Genomic DNA, 23,148 nt, shown 5'->3' with positions numbered 1-23,148 from the left:
ACAGGGTCATAATAACTGGGGTCCAGGACCTCAAAGGGCCCAAAGAGATGTGATCACTGCTACTTTTTCATTGAAGGTTGATAAGTTTGGATTGTGATGCTGTAAAAACTGCTCTGCTAAGAGCTTATAACTTCCATTCACTTAACACAACACAATAAAATACTTGTATATACTATGTATATGGATACAAAGGATTCTGTGATGGCTCAAAACACTCTATTAACATTCTACCCTGTTGGCTACACTTTATAACAACGGCATGCTATGAATCATTAGTTAAGCTTTAGTAAACTTAAATTCATCATTTATAAAGCATTCTACCAACATTAATATGCATTAGTAAGCACTTTATAAATGCAACCATAGACACTTTCGTCTTGATTTATGAGCATATCTATAATATTTTAAATAATTTTTCTTTCGTAAATTCTTAATGATCAATTTATAATTTCAAAATTAAATATTACATTATTTACAAACCAGTAAGAAATGGTTGGTGGTTCATACGATCATTAAATCATCAGTAAACTCACTTATTGTAAAGATAGTTGCACAAAAGCACATACATGCAACTTCTCTCTCTCTCTCTCTCTCTCTCTCTCTCTCTCTCTCTCTCTCTCTCTCGAATTGGAAATATTTGAGAAAAGGGTTTAGCGATTTTTAATTATTAGGGGGGACTAGACCCCCTCAATGTCTGTGGTGGTTATTGCCCTGATCAGACATGAAGATATGTTGTGGCACTACCGTGCAGTCTGTAATAATATGTCAGCCATCTTTTGCTATTTTTTTGCAAACATTTCTTTGAATAACATAACCGTAAAAATTAACACACGACTGAATGTAACATAAAACAAATGGTTACTTTTCATGTTTGCACTGAATTTTCACTCAGCCATGAAACTGAAACAAGAAAACTTCTTATGACGCCAAGATATGTAGCAGATTTTCTGCATATTTTGTTGGTTTTTGTTGTTGTTGTTAATTTTGTTGCGTATTTACTTCCTTTTTATTTTTTTGCATCTCCAAACACACACACATAAATACACACACACACACACACACACACACACACACACACACACATATATATATATGTTCTGCATTACTCTGTTGTGTTTTTTTTCCTGAGCCTTTGAATCTTCTTTGTAAAAGCTTTACAAGGCATAAATAGTCTTCACTTTAGATGAGCTCACGGAACTACTAAATACTAGCTGAATTAATCATGAATTACAGTAGGAATATATGTTAATAAAGCATTTATTACCACACTATTACTATATTTCTGAATGATATGTATAAATTAACGGTAACACTTTATGATAACTGCATGCTATTAATAATTAGTTAAGCATTAGGAAACAGTTAATTCTTCATTTATAAAGCATTAATAGACATAAGCAGTTTAAAAATACAGATATAAATGCTTTATACCTGATTTAAAAGCATATCTATAATGTATTTAATAATTGTTTTTTCATACTTTATTAATGATCAATTTATCATTTCTAAATTAAGTATAGCATTATTTACACACCAGTTATTAAGGAGTTGTCAGTGGTTCATAAGATCACTTAGAAATTGTAAGTAACTGATTAATAAACTATTTAAATGTGCATTCATCTTTTTATTCAGACATATAGTAATAGTTACTTATAGTGTTAATAAATGGTTTATTAACATGTATTTCTACTGTAATTCAGGGTTAATTCAGGTAGTTATAAAACATATGTAGTTTTTAGTTAACTATTTTTGTGAGCTCATCTAAAGTGAGGACTATTTATGCCTTGTAAAGCTTTTACAAATGAGATTTAAAGGCTGTTAATATTTATATGTATCACTGTGTTGTGTTTGTTTCTGTTTTTTGTTTAGAAGATAACTGAGCCTTTAAATATCCTTTATAAATGCTTTACAAGGCCTAACTAGTCCTCACTTTAGATGAGCTCACATAAATAGTTAACTGACCACTACTAAATGCTTTATAACTACCTGAATTTACTAAATTTCTTGTGATCTTATGAATCACTGGCAACTCCTAAATAACTGGTTTGTAAATAACGCTATACTTCATTGAGAAATGATAAATTGATCATGAATAAAGTATGAAATTACACATTATAGATATGCTTTTAAATCAAGAATAAAGCATTTATATCTGTATTTATAAACTGATTATTACTGTCTATTAATGCTTTATAAATTATGAATGATCTGTTTACTAATGCTTAATTAATGATTAATAGTGTGCAGTTATTATAAAGTTTTACCCTGATGACTTACTGTCTATTAATGTAGGGACAGTCCTAAATGATGAATTGAATATTTAGGAATGCTTAACTAATGATTCATAGCATGCAATTATTATAAAGTTTTGTCCTTTTGGGTATGTTTTATTTAATTATTTTTATTTATATATATTTTTTTATTTTATTTTATTTTTTCAGATTTTGCCTCAGATAGCAGTCATACTGAAGGTGTACTCATAGTCTCAACACCATGACACAGCATTTCATTTCATTCCCTTCCCGAGGAATCGGGTTAAATACTTAATGCTGAGAGATTTTTGATGGTTACAAACATTTAAGCGAACGGAAGTGCTTTTGAAATTAACTTGCACAGCTGAAGCTGTCAACTCACAGTTCTCTTTCACTTAAAAACATTACACACTGAATTAAGCTAGCTGCTGTTAGCATACTCAATTAATCTACTGTAGCTGCAAAAGCTTGCACACAAACACAAACAGTATGTGGCATGAGGTGTGTTATCAAGACATAAAATCTCAAACATTTTACTACACTGTCAAAAAAATTGTCAAAAAACTATATATTTTTAGTAAGAGGGATAACATTTCAAGTAATCAGGACAAGATAGAAAAGCAATACACCAATTAATAAGATGATTAATAAAAGTAAAATAAAGTATAAAAAATATACAACCCTGTAATCTTGTGAGGACAACAAATATATTACAATAGCTAAGAGACATGGAAATAATATACTGAACCATAAAATCCCCACCAATCATCCTAGCATCACAGATAGTGGAGGAATGGCAAACATTTGGGGAATATAGGGACAGAGTGTGCTCTCTCAGGTTACTCAGACAAAAAAGCAGTGAAATTTGAGAAACGGCAGCGCTATCAGAACACCAGATAACAGCAGCATGTGCATGTCTTCAGCTGCAATAGAGAAAATACCTTAAAAACAGATCCAAAGAAATACACCCCAACATTCCCCTTCACCTAAAGTTAAAGTGCCACACAGATAGACATTGCTAATAGTACTGTACATTTACACATTTATAAACACAAATATATAATTGTTTTAGCACACACAACCCTTTTGCCCTTCTCCACTGTCACAGTGTTCATATTTTTAGCACTGCAGTGTACTGGATGAGCTATTAATAAATCATTCAGCAGTATTATATTTACAGCAGGGCTGTCATCTGCTCACTGTACTCTCTTTAAGCACTGCTGTATTTCCACTAAATAAGCTTTCCAATAAACAATCCTTGCAAATGAAAAAAGTTGTTGTGGATATCCCAAAATGTTCTCAGTAAACTTCAAGGCTTTAGAACATTTTGATACACAGATGGACAGTTTACAAACATAAACTACTTCTTTATATACAGTACATCTTTGTAGATTAATGTTTATGAATACTTTATTTTCATGAATAAATTACTATCTGTTTAGTCCCATGTGGATTTTGTTCTGTATATTTGTAAAAATGTGTATATATGTGTTTCATTTGTTAATATGTGAATATGTACCTATGAAAACTAAAGAGATGGCTATCAACACAAAATATAAGTTATTTTATGACATCTATTGCTTTATGAAGAACCATGGAATCTCTCGAGTGCAGGAAAGGCTCTTTACAGTGGAAAAGGATTCGTCTGACAGTAGTGTACTGAGTGGTGTATAAAGTGGCTGATGCTTGTAAAGTGACTGTGGCACAGAGAAGAATATGCTGACAGGCTCAGGGAATACAGTCAGCAGTCTGAGAGGGGCCATTCAGCAGAAACTTTAGTTTAAACAAGTTAAACCTCCACTGGACACTGGCACTCCGAGTTCCTTAGAGTTTTTCACTGCGGTCATATGGAAGGAAACATGGAGGCCACTGAAGTGAGCGTTTATGTGTCCCTTTATAAGATGAAGTGTCCTGGAAGCCAGCGAATTATTGAGAATACGTACATTTACGGTACAACCAAGCAAGGTTAGCTTGTATAGAACAGTTTTTGTAATATACCATCAAACAACACCTTTTGTCTCTTCACTGACTACCTCTGCAGCTTTCTGTTGTTATTAAATAATATGTAAAATATTTGAAGTACATACTCCGGGTACATACTTACATGCATGCATACATACATATAAACACTTTTTTTTTTTTATTAAGATGTAATAAATAATTTGTATGAATCTGTAACAGTAGATTTATCTACAGATCTGTGCATTATTTACTCTATATTGAACTGTATTAATAAAGAGATATGCATATGCATTTACATGAGAACGAACCAAATTGCTTACCACAGCTATGCTGATGATACCCAGATTTACCTAGCCTTATCTCCAAATGACTACAGCCCCATTGACTCCCTCTGCCAATGCATTGATGAAATTAATAGTTGGATGTGCCAGAACTATCTTGAGTTAAACAAGGAAAAAACTGAAGTCATTGCATTTGGAAACAAAGATGAAGTTCTCAAGGTGAATGCATACCTTGACTCTAGGGGTCAAACAACCAAAAATCAAGTCAGGAATCTTGGTGTGATTCTGGAGACAGACCTTAGTTTCAGTAATCATGTCAAAGCAGTAACTAAATCAGCATACTATCATTTAAAAAACATTGCAAGAATCAGATGTTTTGTTTCCAGTCAAGACTTGGAGAAACTTGTTCATGCCTTTATCACCAGCAGGGTGGACTATTGTAATGGGCTCCTCACCGGCCTTCCCAAAAAGACCATTAGACAGCTGCAGCTCATCCAGAACACTGCTGCCAGGATTCTGACTAGAACCAGAAAATCTGAGCATATCACACCAGTCCTCAGGTCCTTACACTGGCTTCCAGTTGCATTTAGGATTGATTTTAAAGTACTTTTACTCATATATAAGTCACTAAATGACCTAGGACCGAAATATATTGCAGATATGTTCACTGAATATAAACCTAACAGAGCACTCAGATCACTAGGATCGAGTCAGTTAGAAATACCAAGGGTTCACACAAAACAAGGGGAGTCTGCCTTTAGTTACTATGCTGCCCGCAGCTGGAATCAGCTTCCAGAAGAGATCAGATGTGCTAAAACACTAGTCACATTTAAATCTAGACTCAAAACTCATCTGTTTAGCTGTGCATTTATTGATTGAACACTGTGCAATGTCCGAACTTATTGCACTATATTTTCACTGTTTTTTATTTTTATTAAAAAATTTTTTAATGTAAAATCATTTTCTAACTGTTTTAAATTCATTTTAAATAAGTACATTTTTTAATAGTTTTAAAAGTTGTAATAGTTTTATTCTTGTTATTATTTTTTCTTCATGATTATTTTACTTTCTTTTATGTAAAGAACTTTGAATTACCATTGTGTATGAAATGTGCTATATAAATAAACTTGCCTTGCCTATATAATACTTTAGAAAGAAGCAATAATTAAAGATGTAGAATGAATAATGGAAATTAATTACAGAACACAGGTAATGTAGCATTGCATGTAGTAATCGGTCCAAGCCGAGTGTGGCCCGCAGCTCGCTCTCGAGCATGTGTTTGTGATTCGGCTGGAAAGCACTGGCCCGACTCCTGTTCACCGTAACCGGCCCGAGTCTGGCTGTATAGTCCAGAACACTTTTGGCAATGACTCGGCTCGGTTCAGTCATAGATGGTTTACATTAATATAGCAATTATTAACATAAAACTATTTTAAACTTGACTTAAGACCTTTACAGTATCTTATAATGTTAACTACACGTTTATTGTCGTGAATTTGTCAAAAATGAATTATCTGCTATAATAAATAAAAATGTGAAAAAATATATTAAAAGTGCTTTATAGGACATATCTTTCTCTAATATTTATAACAGTAGCAAATATATATTTATGCAATGCAGCAGGTCATTATTATACATGCTTGCATTTATTTTGAACTCGCTCCATTGCGCTCTCAGGTGATTCATCACCTTCACTCGTGCAGTGTGGGCGGAGTCTCGGACCTGCGTCTGTGAGTGCTGAACACAAGGTTTGTGCAGTTTGGATGCAAACAGAACAATGGATTATTTACCAAGATATATGGATGTATAGACTTATTTTGATAAAGCTCTTATGGTAAGCATCACTGAGCATTTCATTTTAACATTTTACTAGCGCAGGCGCTTAAGCTCATAAAGGAACTCGCAAAAGTATACCTCACGTGCGCCTTCAGTGAACGTGGCTTTGTGCGAAACGCAAGTTAAAAAGAAATAAATTATAAATTTTTCATCTTTGACCTAAGTATTGGTGTGTGGGTCTAGAGTGTTTACGCTGCAGTTTGTATTTTTAGCCTCCACATTCTTATTTTTTTAAATGCAGTTGCAATAAGAAAACATAGTTTTTTCCCCATATTTCTTGAAATATGAATGAGTGAAGATTTAAGTATAAGGTCGTTGTTTTCAGAAAACCTCAACTAAATACATAAGCTAATAAGCTAGTTTCAGTTATTTTTATGATGAGAATGTACTGCAGTCATATATGCATCAGTATGTCTGAGATGCTCTGGAATACCTCTGTTCTGCTTTTACAGATGCTAAACACAAGCAGACTGACATGTGCAGATGCTCATCTCTGCCAAATTACATGTGACTACAAGACAACACAGCATCAGTTCATCACTTCACTTTAACTGTTTCTTCACTCGGGATCCAGAGACACAGGAGGAACTTAAAAGTATCTTATCATACTAATTTCTTTTAACATTTCTATGTTTTGTAGTGACCGAGAGAAGTGTCATCGCTGAAGGAATAGCAGACATTACTCAGACACCTGTGAACACTGAGCAGTGATTTGAGTCCAAGACAGTGGACATCATCTTTATTAAACTAGACTAGGAGTATTAGAGCCAATTACAAAGTGAGTTCAAGTAAAACGTCTGAATTGACCATTTCACCATGTTATTTTCTGCAGTAACTGTCGGAAATATTACCTAAAGAGACCTGATCTACAGCAACAGATTTACTGAATGTGTATTTTTCAAGCATTTTATTGCAGTTTTCACTGTTATTTTTCTGCATAGCCATGACTGGTGAAAAGTCTTTATTAATTTACTTCAATGTAAAGTAAAATTCTGTCATTTACGTTTTACCAAACCTCTGACTCTTGTTTTTCTGCAGAACTCAAAGAATATAGTTTGAAGAATGCTGGTAATCAAACCCAATACATTTGTCAGGGATGGACAGTAGGAAGGGGAGTAAATTATTTTCATTCCTTGGGTGAACTCTCGTTAATTAGCATGCTTCACACTAAATATTAATCATGCTGGGCGCAGCCACTTATTCTGCTAACACTGCAGTTTTGTTGTCTCTTTACAGTAAGGTGTATAATTAGTTAAAGTTAATAAATGCTGAAATTAACATTATATAATAATGAGCAATGCATGTGTTACATTATGCATTAATATTTGATAATGAAAAAAAAACTGTTCTTTGTTAGTTCATGTTAGCAATGTTAAATTTTGAAATTAGGTTAATATATTAACTGCAGTTAACTAAGGTTAATGTTAAGTTAACATGGCAAAAGTATTTGCCATGTTAGTTCATGTTGGGTAGGTAACTAATGTAAAAAAATGAAACCAAAAAGTGTTTTTTGTTTATACTTGATAAACTTTAGTTTCCAAGAATAAATAGCCTAAATGCAATGGTAATTTCGCTAAATGTTATGTTTTATACATATATTATATATACTTTCTGTTTTTTTATTATTGTAAATAAATTGTGTAAAAAAAAAAAAAAAAGAATTATCATGCCAACTTAATCAAGTGAGTTCTTTACTTTAAAAATGCATTCATCATAATGAGATGTTTATATATTTATAATTACAATGAAAGTAAACATTTTGGCTGTATACCAATTTTAAATGATAGATAAATGAACAGATATTAAAAATGATTCCATACATAAAAATATAATCCACCTCTTCTCGTTTTCACAGACATCTTGGTGGTAATGCAACCTGTCTGAACAGCTGGAAGCCCGTAAGATGTAGCACACTGATGGCTCCATTGAAACAGAGCACAGAGGAGTTTAAAAAGTCCTTGTTTGTGCGGGATTGGAGTCATAGTTCGTCAGATTGTTTGCTAGGAAGCGGAGTAGAGTCCTAAATTTGTGCTGTCAGAATTTCATGTGCATGCTGGCGCGCTTTCCTCACTTGTGTTGCTTGTATAGGAATGTCGTTCCTCTGACTAAAATGTCAGGAGCATTGGTTTCTTGCTACATTGAAACTACATTGAACTAACACAGCGATATCAACACTTGAAAAACACAATCTGCCACAATGTCACATCACAGTTAGATTATTCATAAAGTCACTTATGTAAAATAAAAAAAAAACACTTATGTAAAATAAAACTTTCACTTCAGAGCACGTTGAAATAGTCCTAACAGTGCGACTTGTACTCTCACAGGAAACAGTTCTTGTCCTCCGTAAAATGTACTGCACACATCTGAAAATTTGGTTTGAACTGTTCTGGAACAGTGTTGTAAATACAACTTAACCACTGATTTCTAGTCATGTCTTCTTTTGGAAGGACAAACAAAGTATTTTCGCTTTCACAACAAAACATAACGCCTCCACGACATGGTGGCAGAGGTGGCAGCAATACCACAGCGAAAATCAAAGTTACACATTCTTTCTTTGCTTGAACATTTAGGCGATGTTATGCAAATCTTCCCACACAGTGATGAAGACATGTTTAAACGAAGCATTTTAGGAGGGCATGGATGAGTCTTAACTTTTATAAAGAATATATATCTGGGTTTGAGACTTTAGTCTTTGCAACTTTAGGGATGTCATCTATTCACCAACAGCTTGTAACACTCAAAAGAGAAAGATAAAACTTGAAATCAAATCAAATGACCCCTTTAATAAATATAGTTTTTAAGCATTTATAACATGTGAGTTTAATTGGCTCATTATTTGTCAGGTATTGTATTAAAATCACCTTTTTTATTCCTGCATTTATAACTAATTATCAGTGATATATAATGCATTTGTAAATTAGTTATTAGTAATTTATGAACAACTTTATAAACACCTTATAAAAGGAAGCTTAATTTAAAGTGAGACCAAAAAGGGCTTGGTAAAAATATTTAATCGGTTCACTCCGTGCAGAATCAATATTTTAACGTTTCTGTTCCTGCGTTATTCTGTGTTATTTCCATTCAGAAACTGGTTCAAGTAGAATTTTTTTTTATATCGTTATTTAAAAAAAAAACAAATTCCAATAATAATAATAATAATAACAATAGCCTAATAATAATAAATTACAGTGTTTTCTTTACTCAAAAATAAAAAGAAACAGGATTAATAAAAATAAAAAAAATCAATCAACACTCAACAAAACAAAACATAAAAACATAAGTTGAGCATAGGCTCACGTCACATTTTATTGGCTCTATAACATTCAGAAACAATGTGGGCTAAAATGCCAGTAGGCTAAAGAAAATTTTTTACAAACACTATAAACACAGTTATTAGTTTCTCTCAACAAATCCTCTAAAGTTAAGGCTATGTGTTCAGGCTATAAAAACGTCAAACCAAAAACAAATTAATTTAAGGTGAAACTGATGCCTACCTCTCATTCGTCAGGAATCCAAACGTTTATATATCAGTGAAGTATCTAGATGATAAAATATTATTTATTATAGGCTTTGTACTTTCATTGATGTAAAACAAAATCCTTCACCGGCTATAGCACAGTAAGCACAGTAAGTCGCTGGTCATGCTGAATGCTACAGATTGAACAACGGAGCAGTATAACTTTTTATTTGTTTTTTTTTTTTTATTGTACTTTATTCTGATAATGTACTGTCACAAAAATATGTTGTGTAAATGGACTGCAAATGGTAAATGGACTGCATTTATATAGCGCTTTCAACAGACCACATGGGCATCCAAAGCGCTTTACAATTTGCCTCACATTCACCCATTCACACTTTCATTCACACACCGACTGCAGTGTCTGCCATTCATCTGCCATTAAATGGATCGATAAAATAACATTATTATCTAATTAATGGCCATTTAATATTTTCGATTCTGTTTGGAACTACAAAATTAAATTTCTGTTTCTGTTCATGTCAAAATTGAGTTTGTTTCTGGTTGAACCAGTTCATAGCCCTGGTTACCAATAAAGGGAATGCCATTATTGGACTGTGCAATTGTAAGCATGTTTTCTGTTAACCTTCAAATAATTTTGAAGACAGCTGTGAGGTTTTCCAAAATTTAAGACCGTTTTAAGGATTATTTGTCAAGTTAGTAGGTTTCTTTAATACCCCCTTCTTATCTTTAGTTAAGATAAGATAATACTTTTAGGGAAAGCTATTCTGTTATAAATTTTGTCCTAAATGTGGACTCTCTCTCTCTCGAATAGGCAATATTTGAAAAAATGGTTTAGCGATTTCTAATTATTGGGGGGATTAGCCCCCATCAATGTCTATGGCAGTTATCGCCCTGATCAGACAAATGCTGTGGCACTATCATGCAGTCTGCAATGATATGACATTAGCAAATATTAGCGATTTTTCAGAGGAGCTTTATAGAGGGATTTATAAAGTATCAAATGCATACCCTCCATACTGCACAATTACAGAAATGAGATTTTCAAGCAAGTCATAAATATCATAGATTAGAAGAGATGTGAGGCAGACGGCAGCTAATGTGATGAATTCCCACCGGTGTGCTTCCTGTAATCTGCTATTTTTGATGGCAGGTGAAGACCATATTCTGTGTTGAGGTACATTCATTTTAACACCCTCAAATATATTTTGACACAACTGACAGGTTTACTTAATAGGGCTGTCAACTTTAGCAGAGCTAAGTAGGGGATGTTCTCAGTTTCCTTTTCTCCATTACCATAACACGTCATGTGATGTTTTTTTTTCTTGCTTAATTTCTGATTTGCTAAATTGGTAACACTTTGTTATAGTTACCAATTCTCACTGTTAATTAGTTGCTTATTAGCATGCCTATTATTAACATATCGACTGTTTGTTAGTGCTTATAAAACACCTATTCTGCATGAGCAGATATATATAAACTATTATTTATTATGTCAATTATAGTTATATGTGTGTGTATGTGTGTGTGTGTAAACTGTTTCCTCATACCAGTAGAATCAGCTTTAAACATTGTCTTATTAATAATGCATCACTGTATTAAGGTCTGCTTTTATTTGTGTACACTCACAATGAAAACAAATCATTGTGCTTTTTTAAAATAAAGAAAACGAATAGGATGTGGCTATCCTCCATTTGAGTTTCCTGGACAAAATAAGCCTGTCACAAAAATGAACTGAAACTCATCATATATAGGTTACGGTACGTGTCTAGGGATGGGTACCGAAACCCGGTATTAAACTGGCCCCGGGGCTAAATTATGAAAGACCGTAGTATCAGTAAGATCTGACGGTACCGGTTCTGCTTTCGGTACTGGAGAGGAAAAAATGAATGTACTGCGAGATTGCTCATGCGCGCCGCGGAGGCTGTCTGTCAGTCACACACACACACACACACACACACACACACACAGCACAACGAGCGCGGCACACGCACAGAAATACAAACAGTATGAAAACTCCCGCTTAGTAATAAAGAGCGACGATGGCGAAGAGATTTGCTTAATGATGTTATCGTGCACATTTTATCTTTCCAAACATTTCTAATTTGCGATATTATTAAGACGTTTGTCTGTGAGATCTAAGAGATCTCTCATGCACGCCGCGGAAGCTGTCTGTCAGTCACACCCACACACACAACAAGAACGAGCGCAGCGCACACACACGCGAAGGGGCTGTTCACATATCACGTCTTTTGTGTGCTCAGGTTCGTTATTTCAAATGCAGGTGTGCGGTATGCGCGCCCAAAATGGAAGCGACGCGGTCCGACGAGCACGTTTTTTCCAGGCGCATCCGCACTGCAGAGTAAAAAACCTCTCAACGTTTCAGAATCCCGCAAGCGCACCGCAGGTCATTTAACTTCCTCACCTTTTCCGTAACAACGTTGAAGCTCAGCCAAGATGAAGGAACAGCTGATAGCTGTATGTGGATTTTTTTATTAATTCAGTAGCAGTGCTACTGCAAGCAGTTTTTAGTTCTGCAAATCCATTTATCCATTGCTGAAATTTCCGCGTCTTCATGGAGAGAGCAGGTCATGGTCGCTTAGCAACGGCAGACTCCTCAGGAGCGCAAGTGCCCGAAGGCTTTGGGGGAAAAAAATCAGAAAGCGGCACGCCTAGCGTTTTCCGCGTGTTTTTAGACGTGATGTGCAAACGGCCCCTTACAGTACAAAAACTCCTGCTCTGGATGGAATGGATGGAATTGGATGGAATAAGATGGCGTTACTCACTGCTTACAGATAGGGTTTAGATCCAGAGAAAGCCTGGAACCACTCGAAGCCCGAATATCCCATCTGACTATGCAGCATTCCAGGATGTGTTCAGCAATAAAGGCAGCCACGAAGATACCACCGCACCGATCATGGGACTGTGCTATTGACCTACTGCCTGGAGCTAATGGTGGGAATGGTGTCTTGCCATGTTGCTGGGTTGAAACATGCCTGCACTCATGTCAGCCTTCCTCTTTTTATTCATTATTTTCTTGCAGCCCATATTATTATTTTTACTAGACTATAACAATAACAAATTCTCAATTGATAACTAATCATTATTTTTGTATCAAAATTGTTATCAAATCCAAACACCAGAAGCAACCTACAGCACAATCATTAAGTGTTATTTCATTGAAAAGTATGCATTCATTTTATTCACAGGCTATATGGCTGAAATAATATTTTTGTTAAAAACTGTAAGTGCGGTTGTTTAAACATTTTTTCTACTTTTCATAGACCTTTAGTTGTTATGCTTTAAAATCCCATTCCATCAGTAATTTCACCTACAAAATCACTAACCTTGTAAAGTCACAATTCTATATTGGTAAAATTGACTCAGGCCAGTGGCATTTTTTTTATGACATTATTGTTATTATTAAAACATAAAAACATACACAAAACTTATAAATAGTTAACACCATAGCCTAGATTAGGCCCAGACTCTGTTCCTAAGTATATAGTGTAAATTTGTTAACCCACAGTAACAATTTAAACCAATTTTTTCCTTTGCTGCATGTTTTTGTTTTTTTAAACACGCTAAAAGTAAATTACGTTTGTGAGAGGAAAAAGAAATAAGTCTTGTCCTGTACAAGTTGCATTTTATTACATTCAGAAATAATACCGGGAGACTTAATAATGTTATAAGCTAATGTACCAACAGGATATTTTTAGTTCCCTTCACTTTAGAACAAATTCTTTAAATGTAACCAATTTATCAGAACAGAACAATAATTAAAAATGTATAATTCTAATAGATAAATATAATTGCAGTTTATAATAATATAGGCTTAGCTATAAAAAAAAAAAAAAAGATTAATAATAATAATAACGTGAAACATAAGGTAAGGTCTCTAATTTGGGACAAATCCAAACTTTTCCATATTTATGATGTTGCCTATTTGAAGCTTAACTATTATTCATTAGGTAAAATAGGCTTTGTAGTATTAATTGTATTAATTATAATGTTATTGTTGTTTTACTTCGTACTTTTATCTCCGTTTCGAATCTGTCCCTTTGCGCCACCTGGCAGTTGATTTGCAAATGATTTTGACACGCGACTGACTTGAAGTTAACGTCACTGAGGCGGCAATACATGTGGCAGTAATACCCATTCTGGTTGTCCACCTACTGTATATAAGCAGCACAACAGTTTTAACACTGATAATAAATCAGAATACTTCTGAAAGATCATGTGACACTGAAGACAGGTGTAATAATGCTGAAAATTTTGCTTTGCTTCACCAGGAATACAATATACATTATACTTTAAAATAGGCAATCTGTTGAAGTTGTGGCCTAACAATTAGAGTGTTGGACTTGCAATCCAAGGGTTGTGAGTTTAAGTCTCAGGCTGGCAGGAATTGGAGTTGGTGGGAGTGAATGTACAGAGCTCTCTCCACCTTTAATATCACGACTGAGGTGCCCTTGAGGAATCAAACCCCAACTGTTCCCTGGGTGCCACAGGGCCCACTGCTGTGTGTGTGGGTCTGTCTGTCTGTATGTGTGTGTGTATGTGTGCATGCGTGCATGCATGCGCACACCTTGGATGGGTTAAACGCAGAGCATGAATTCTGAGCATGGGTCAACATACTTGGCTGTATGTCATGCAACTTTCAGTATTAAAATAGGAAACCAATAAAAGAAATTGCAATAGCCCAATACTGTACCTCACAATATAACTTTTTTTTTCTTTTTTTTTTTTTGCTCAAATAAATACAGCCTTGATGAGCATAAGTGACTCCATTACAAAACAAGGTCAATTATTTCTTAGCTTTATAATATAGGCCTAATATAATGTAATAGCAAAACAAACTGACGCATTTAAACTAATGGAAGAGAATAAAAAAAACTTAAGCATTATATATTACGTGACATATTTTATCATACATTATTGTTTCTACTGTTGCTATTTTTAACACTACACACAATGTGTAACTACAGTTTTACTGTCTCTAAGTAAATTTGTTAGCAGTTATCTGTATATAGATATTTGGTTACGTTTACTTTATGTTGTTTGCCCGGATGATAAGATGTAATTCTTGTAATTTCTGAATTTGCTCAAAATAAATTGTTGAACTTAAAACAGATATGTTTGAGTGCAGTTTTTGAAAAGGTAACTGTATGCAGGTGAAGAAATCCATGTTTGAGAGAAAGGATATTTCGAACAAAAATATAATCAATTTGGTTACAATCAGAACAAATGTTATGGGCATTTGGACAACAGGCGCTAAACAAGCACATTTTTTTGTGAATTTGTTCAGTGAAAGTGTCAGTTCTATATATTTTGAGGGTGTTACAAAGATGTGGAAGCATGGTTGCATATATGCTGCTAGTGTGCACCTCAACACAGACTCTGGTCTCCACCTGCCAACAGAAATAACACAGATTAAACACACCACTGGGAATTCAGTGCATAAGCTGCTCTCTGCCTCACATCTCTGCTGTCGTATGACATTTACTACGCCCATGAAAATCTTATTTCCATAATTGTGCAGCATGGATGAAGCGAATTAAGCCTTACCCTGTTAGGAAAAGAGAAAATCCCCAGCAGGAAGAATGATTTACTCAGAAACTTCTCTAGAATAAATATGTAGGGGAGAAAAAAAAGGAAGAGATTTTTTCTTCTTACATTTTCTGAGTGGTGTTTGCACATGCAAAAGTTACCTCAACACTTAGGTGCTGTGGGTGCTTACCATGGCTTTGCTGGGTGGTTATTAAATAGCTGCTATGACATTGCTAAATGGTTGATAGGGAATTCAGTGTGTTTACATTTCTATGGTGTTCTGGTAAGTTGCTACTTCTGGACATTGCTGAATTTTTTATTTTCGTGTGGTCTCAGATGAAAATGTTCAGTCCTGCCATTTCCAGTCAAAATGTAAAATTTCAAGTTTTGCAAAAAAAAAAAAAAAAAAAAAAAAGTTTGTATCAATTGATTGCTCATAAAACATTTCCAATTTAAAAAATGTCCGATATTAATAGTTCAGAGATGGCCTATCTTACCTACAACATAACTCTTTGACCCTTACAGCTTATTTGTACAACGGTAAAGACCACCTTACAGCTTTATCATTCATTGTTAACATTTTCAATTTGGAGCACTCAGCAAGTGCTTCTTTCCATCCATCATGTTCTTTGCATTGTTAACATCACAAAACCTGCATTTTGAAGAGATGGAGCGCAAATTCACTTTAATTTATGGTTTTCTATGACATACAGATTTTTAATTATATTTTACTACGCTATTGATGTTTATGTGTATGTGTATATAATTTAAAATAAAAATTATACAATTAAGCAATATTTTTTAAATGATATTTTGTGTTCCCTTGTGTCGTGGTGGGCCCATATACTGTATGCTTGACATACTCTGCAACCCCAATAATACTTGATACTATCATAATAGCTTGGCTCTTATGATAAATTTTCTGTGATGCTTCTCATTTGCAAGTCACTTCAGATAAAAGCATCTTCTAAAAGAATAAATGTAAATTCAGGCAATGCAAATAGGGATGCTTGATTTAGCAAATGGGAGTGAAGAACAGAGAGAGAAAAACACAAGTACTGGTCACCTCCTGCCCTCGATGAAACGTTGCCGGGTAACATATAGTTTCCATGCATTTCTCTGAGTGAAATCACATGCGTATAATCAGCTCTCTGCTGTATGTCATTTTCCTGCACGGTTATTTCCATGAGGATTGGCGAGAGAAGCGGCATCAGGCAGCGAGAGCGCTGGAACAGATTATGAAGCTGAGGAAGTGCTCTGCAATGAGCAGATAAGAAGATGTTCATTTGCTCTGCTGCCAGCCAGAAACTCAACAAACAGCCAAAACCAGGAGAGCGCGCACAGACCCTCTCTGAGGAGGATTCACCCTTCAGCAGTCTTCACTGTTTATTTATTTATTTTTTGCTTCAAATGTCTGACTTCACCATATCATCACTAGAGGCTAAATCAGAGCAGGAAGATTTCAGTGTAAAGCAGCACCACTGGGTTCATATTCACGGTTAATAAAACCTCACCGCAACTACACGTCTGATGTCAGTCAGTTCACAGTGGAGCTAATTCAAAATATTGCCGTAATGCTTTATGCCCATAAGATATTTGGAGATGCTGTCCTTTTAGGATATTCAGTGGACTACAGAATTGATCAATATTAGAAGTTGTGATTAAGTAAAGTTAATGTTAAAGGGGTCAATGGATGCCAATTTGATATGATTCAAAGGAATGATCTCCTGTTTCATAAGATCTGTACACAAATCAGTTTGTAATCGGATTGATGGCTCAATCAGATTGAAAAACGCTCATACAAACACCTTAATAGATCCGAATGAGCTTGATCAGAATTAAATTTCGATGGGATTGAAGGAGGTGATTTATTCCTCTTCTAATACGATTGAGCTGCATGTAAACACACTATCGGATTGAACCACAAAACTGAAAGAACTGTGCATGTACAATGATGCAGAAATAATGTAATTACGTATGACGCAAAGACAAGAGGCTCTTCCTTTTGAATAAAGTGTTGTATGAATGCATGTCCTGTCATTATAAAACTCTCCTTTTACTCAGCAACTGTGAAGTGGAGCAGGACAACCTTGTTTTGGAGACTCATCCACAGGCAACCCATTTTGGGCATGGGGAGGGGCTTTTTTTGTGATAAATATGAGCAGCACAGCGGTTTATATGTATATTTATTAATAAATATTAATTCAGCTGTAAAAAACTAAAGAAACCATATAGGAAAGTGGTTATTACTGTATGTGCAAACAGTGAGAAACTCTATATTATAAATATGTCACTTTCATTTTCACTTTCACTATTTGAGCAGTGTTTTTGTCTCTTAGAAATGTCTGTAGGCTTGAGTTAGGATACATAGGTAAATGTTATCAAAAACAGTAACATCTGTAAACAATCTAACACGATGTTTATATGGTGAAATTTAATTATTCTAACTTTTGTTTTGTTTTAATAAAATTAACCATTGGTCTTCCATAATATTATAAATTTAGATAATGATAACAACAGTTAAAAATCACATATATAGCACCTCAATACCATGGTAAAAATATGACTATATGGTTTCTAGGTATTTTAGAAAAAACAGTAGTCTAAATAAATTTAGTATAAATGAACAAGTACTAAAGATAAATCACAAAAATATATAGTGTTTCTGCTGTTTATCAGAGCAATTTCCTCTTGCTTTAAACTCAGTCACTGAGTCATTTGTGTTGTTCACTGAATTCAAGCACTTCACACTGGATCTAAATGTGTTTAACGCTCATCAGCGAGTAAATGCATCAGCTCTAGTGAGTTTATCAAATTCTTGTTATCATTTCATCAAAGAAAATTCTATTAAAATAATTATCATTAGTGTTTTATCACCCAACCCTAAGCCAGGCTTTAGTATAATGAGTTGACACGTACTGTATTTGCAGAGTTACTTAGTCGAGTATCTGTTGGGGGGCCATCGAAATAAACTGTTAGGCTACACTTCTCAAAAATGAATGTCTGATGAATGTCATCACCAAGAGTCATCTCTAAATCAGACACCACTCATCATCTGCACAATACCATCCCGAAAGTGAAGTATGGTGGTGCTAGCATTTTTTTTTTTTACAGTCACAGGTCAAAGACAATGTAAGACAAATCTGTGAATGTCCTTGAAAGGCCCAGCCAGAGTGCAGACTTGAACTCAATTAAACATCTCTGTAGAAACCTGAAGACATCCACTGACAGTCCCCATTCAAACTAAAGGTGCTGAAGAGAAAATCCACCAATCCAGATGTGCAAAGCTTGTTGCATCAAAAGACTTGAAGCTGCAATCCCTGACAAAGGTGCTTCAACTAAACTTTGATTTACTTATGTCAACAATATATTTAGGCGCTTCTTTTCTTTGCTTTTTTTTTAATTTGAAATGTTTTATTAATTTGAAAATCTAAAAGGTAATAGTGTATAATTGGAAAACAATGCTTATAAAAAAATAGTAAAAGACAAAAAATTGGGGATATGTTCATAGCATAATGAAACTCATATATCTGTGCAAAATGGCCCACGGGCTAAAAGTGGAATCATATCTTATCTAGAAAGCATTTATTTCATAAAGAAATTAATATGTATTTAACATTTAAAAATGTTAGCACAAAGTAATTACGATCTTACACACATGCAACTTTTTATAGCTCAACTGTGTTCATTTGCCGAAGAGCAGATTGTTGTTTATAGCTGTGAAATGTGCAGTGTTGCATAGACCTCATGTAAAGACTTGTGTCTGAGACCACCCAAAGCTTTCCATGTGAAAAAAAATAAAATAAATAAATGGCTTTTTACAGTAGATTAACCTTCAACCTTCATATGAGCAGTGACAGAGATTGTCTGAGTAATGATCTAGTGCAGTGCATTCAGAGAATCTAACAACAAACAGTTCAAGATCTTAATAGAAGTACATGTGCTTCATGTATATTGCTTTGTACAAAGAATTTGATTACTGTGTCATTTATGCACACAGATATGTTATTTATGTTTTATATTCCTCTGTGTGATTGTGGTAAGGTCATATAATTGATGGTAAGCTCCACAGAAGTTTTAATAGCAATCAGTTACGGCTGAACATTACTCATTAAGTGCCATTGCCCTGGTGAAGAGATGAAGTTTCCATGGTAACCCCCGCTGTTTCTCACCTGTAGTTCAGGATCCTCCTCATGATTCAGATGGGCTTCCTCTGCTGCTTCCACCAACCGCTGGAGGGCAAGACAAATGGATATTATTGGCCTGTTTTAATGGATTCTGTTTGTTATCTCCCTGTCATTCATTTAGCGTTTCCTGTTCTCAGTCAAACACAACACATGCACACATACTGCAGTTGATCCCTCACACACACACATTTGTTTTTGTGAAAGGTGTGCTCATCCCATAGGTGTAATGGTTTTTATACTGTACAAACTGTATATTCTATGGCCCTACACCAACCCTACCACTAACCCTAACCCTCACAGGAAACTTTGTGCATTTTAACTTTCTCAAAAAAACTCATTCTGTATGATTTATAAGCGTTTTGAAACATGGTGGCATGGGTTATGTCCTCATAAGTCACCCTCTCCTTGTAATACCTGTGTCATACCCATGTCATTATACAGAGTTGTGTCCTGATATGACACACACACACACACACGCACACACACACACACACACACACACACAGGTGTATATTAAGTGTATGATAGATTTCAATGCTAAATTGGAAAACTGCATGGAAAAGAGACAATGGTTGTTGCTTTACTTGGTTGTTACTGTATTTTACACTTTTTTGGAAACATTTGTGTTTTAACTGCTTATAATGTTCTGAGCCTGAATAACCTGTGTCAATCTTTATGCTGATAAACCCAATAAAATGCTCTGTTTAAAACATACAAAGACAGTTACCTTTATAGCTTCAGCCTTCTTGTGGAACATCTGCTCCATTTCCCCAGCAAGTTTCTTCACCAGTTTGATTCCATCAATCTCCTCCACCCTCACCGACTGTTCAAACTCCTTGTATTTCTATGGAAAGAATGACATCTGACAATGGCATTTCTAAAACAAATTATCCCACTCCTGGCTGCTCATTGATCGGTACAGTGATAGACTGCAGCTACACCTGTGATGTGAACAGCTGTTGAGCAGCTACTTGAATCTCTTTTATTATGTCATTATTTCCTCACACTCATGTTGTTCCAAACCTGTATTCATTTCTAGGACAACTTGAGGATGAGTATATGATGAACAGGAATGAAGACCTGATCCATACTAAGAGCAATGTAGAGCTGCTTGATTTGGCAGTGACACCTGTGTGAGTTTGAGTTCAAATATGCATGACTGACAATAGACTCACAAAATGTAACTGACATTTCATTAATGTAACCACAGTATTTATATTCCTTGTAAACTGCAGCTGTACCATAACATTTGAACTTTTTGCACTTCTGGTTAGCTTTGAATGCTATCTCTGTACTCTGTACACAATGTCAACTTTGAATCTTTTTTTTTGTTTGTTTTTTTGTAGGGGAAAGAGAGAAGGAGACAGTCAGAAGTGCTCTTGGCTTATGTGTGGATGAAACCAAATATAATCCTATTCCTGCTCCCATAACTCCCTTAACCTCACTCTCAAAGCCCTTCAATCCACTCCACTAATCTCCAGGCCAAACATTCATTATCTCAAACGCTTGAGATGTAGCTCTTCACATGACTAGCCAAGTTGTGTGTGTGTGTCTTTGCACATGTACAAACTTACATTTGTTTTTTAATTTTACATTAAGTCATTTACGGTTATTTCTTGATTGCTCGGTAATAAAAATAAAAATGTACCCAGGCTTGATATTAGCAAAGAACATGCAGTTCATGGGAATGCAGCAACAGATAATGATGGTGACAACTGCAGTGAATTCTGTCAATACATACAATAGCCTAGTTTCATTAACAACAAATCAGACATACAAAAATTACAAGTAGTTTACAAGAAAAAATGTGTACAGTTATAAGTATTCCAAAATGCAGCAGCTAGATTCCTGAGGGGAGTAACAAGTTCAATCAAGGTACTCCTTTCTTTAGATCATTGCATTGGCAGCCAGTTCCCTATCGAACTGATTTTAAAATCTTGCTGCTTGTTTATATTCACTCAACAGTCAAGCTCCTCCTTATTTGTATGATTTATAACACCCCAACCCTACGACTAGGAGATTAAGATAAGGCAAATTTCTCCTCCAGATCCCTAGAATCAGCTTAAAGACCAAGGGATCTAGAGCCATTGACGTGTCTGGTCCCACCCTCTGGAACAATTTAGCTCACATTAAAATGGCTTCCACTTTATCTGAGCTCAAGTAATTTCTTAAAACCTCCAGTGGTGGCTCGTGGGTTTTAAAATAGAGAAGAGATAATAATTGTATTGGCCTAGAGATCCCTTCCAATTGTTATTATTATTATTTGCTTAACCACTTTAAAATGGCTTTTTGGTGGCTTTTAGTCAGAAAACTTAAAGAAAACAACACACATACCTGTCCTATCACTTGAAACAAATATCCATCCCTTCTTAAAAGTCTGTGGTAAAATAGAGCTGCTTGATGTGCTATTTAATTGGGCCTACTTCTGTAGCCTAGCTCCCTTTATTTTAAATTTGTATACTGTATATACTGTTTGAATGACAGCTGTTGGCGATCAAATATTCCATAATCTCTACTCATCATATATACTTGGTAAATTATCCACTACGGGAGAGGTTCAAACTAATAGCACATAATTTACGTCTCTATGATGTTTGGTTGATATACCAGAGGGGGGCTAGCCTCCTCTGTGATGTTCCTTTTCTCAACACTCCTCAGTGCTGAAAGGGAACACTCGATGCTTATTGGCTAAAAAAAATTTAACAACCGAGGCACGAGAGCTCATATGTCCCCCAACCCCCGCCACCCCTTCTCTTTCACTTAGGGGTTGTAATTACATCGGCAGATTCGGCACATTCGCTATAGAAAAGCGGAGTTTTCGCGTAATGATATAACTACTGTAGCTGAGGGGCTAAGGACTGTAAGGTGCTAGCTGTGGCTAATGAGTTGAAGCTGGGCCGGGTGTGTCGGTAAGAACACCAAAATCGGAGAAGGAATCCAGTTTAACAGATTTATTTATACAAGCATATGAAGAGGTGGAGCCAGATCTTGATTAGCTGTATTAAACAGTGCTCTCTGTGCACAGATCGAAGATGAGCATGAATATTAAGTGATATCGTCTTTGCTTTATGTCCTGAGGAGTGTCAGCATAAGCGTATGACTGTGTGGTCTGTAACAAACAAATAAAAGATATGCTCTAACAAACAATCCTTCTTTCTTATCACAATCACACTCATAACAACATAAATGACATTAAAACTACTGGCTTCCCCAAACATCAACACAATGTTGTCATTAGATACAGCAGAATATGAAACATAATTCACAGCTTACATGTATAATAATTATACATAATTACACAATTACACTGTACTGGATGAAACTCAAATACTAACTATACTTCACATTAGCATCCATTTTGTGTCATAACTCTGTCCACATCGCTATCTAAGCAAACAACAATCAACTAAGCCTGAGTAACAGTGCAATTTGTAGTACTCACTTTCTCTCTGGACGCACACAACTTTAAACACTCATAGAGAACATAACGAAGATCAAAACTGCATTTAGTCAGGGAATTTCACGGCTCACTCTATCTGAAGATGACGCTGATGCAAGACTGGATTGCAGTGTGTGCGCGTGCGCTCTCTCTCTCTGAA

The 23,148-nt window shown here is 35.1% G+C and overlaps 2 protein-coding genes across 3 annotated transcripts in view; both read right to left on the bottom strand.

Moving 5' to 3' along the window:
- cacna2d3a (calcium channel, voltage-dependent, alpha 2/delta subunit 3a) overlaps positions 1 to 23,148 on the bottom strand; it is a 164,227-nt gene that overhangs the window by 115,348 nt on the left and 25,731 nt on the right. Inside the window, exons 3-4 of the mRNA XM_052562888.1 lie at positions 20,277 to 20,393; positions 19,535 to 19,594 (exon numbers count right to left, since the gene is read on the bottom strand). Coding sequence (XP_052418848.1) covers positions 19,535 to 19,594; positions 20,277 to 20,393 — 177 coding nt within the window. The remainder of the gene's footprint in view (positions 1 to 19,534; positions 19,595 to 20,276; positions 20,394 to 23,148) is intronic.
- LOC127963166 (uncharacterized) overlaps positions 22,393 to 23,148 on the bottom strand; it is a 392,897-nt gene continuing 392,141 nt past the window's right edge. For both annotated transcript variants that reach the window (XR_008154744.1, XM_052562923.1), the window contains exon 2: positions 22,393 to 22,883. The gene's annotated coding sequence lies outside the window, so the exon portion shown is untranslated. The remainder of the gene's footprint in view (positions 22,884 to 23,148) is intronic.

Source organism: Carassius gibelio, chromosome B8, assembly GCF_023724105.1.
Source record: "Carassius gibelio isolate Cgi1373 ecotype wild population from Czech Republic chromosome B8, carGib1.2-hapl.c, whole genome shotgun sequence".
In the NCBI taxonomy this organism is placed as follows: domain Eukaryota; kingdom Metazoa; phylum Chordata; class Actinopteri; order Cypriniformes; family Cyprinidae; genus Carassius; species Carassius gibelio.
This window is presented reverse-complemented; position numbering and strand designations above follow the sequence as displayed.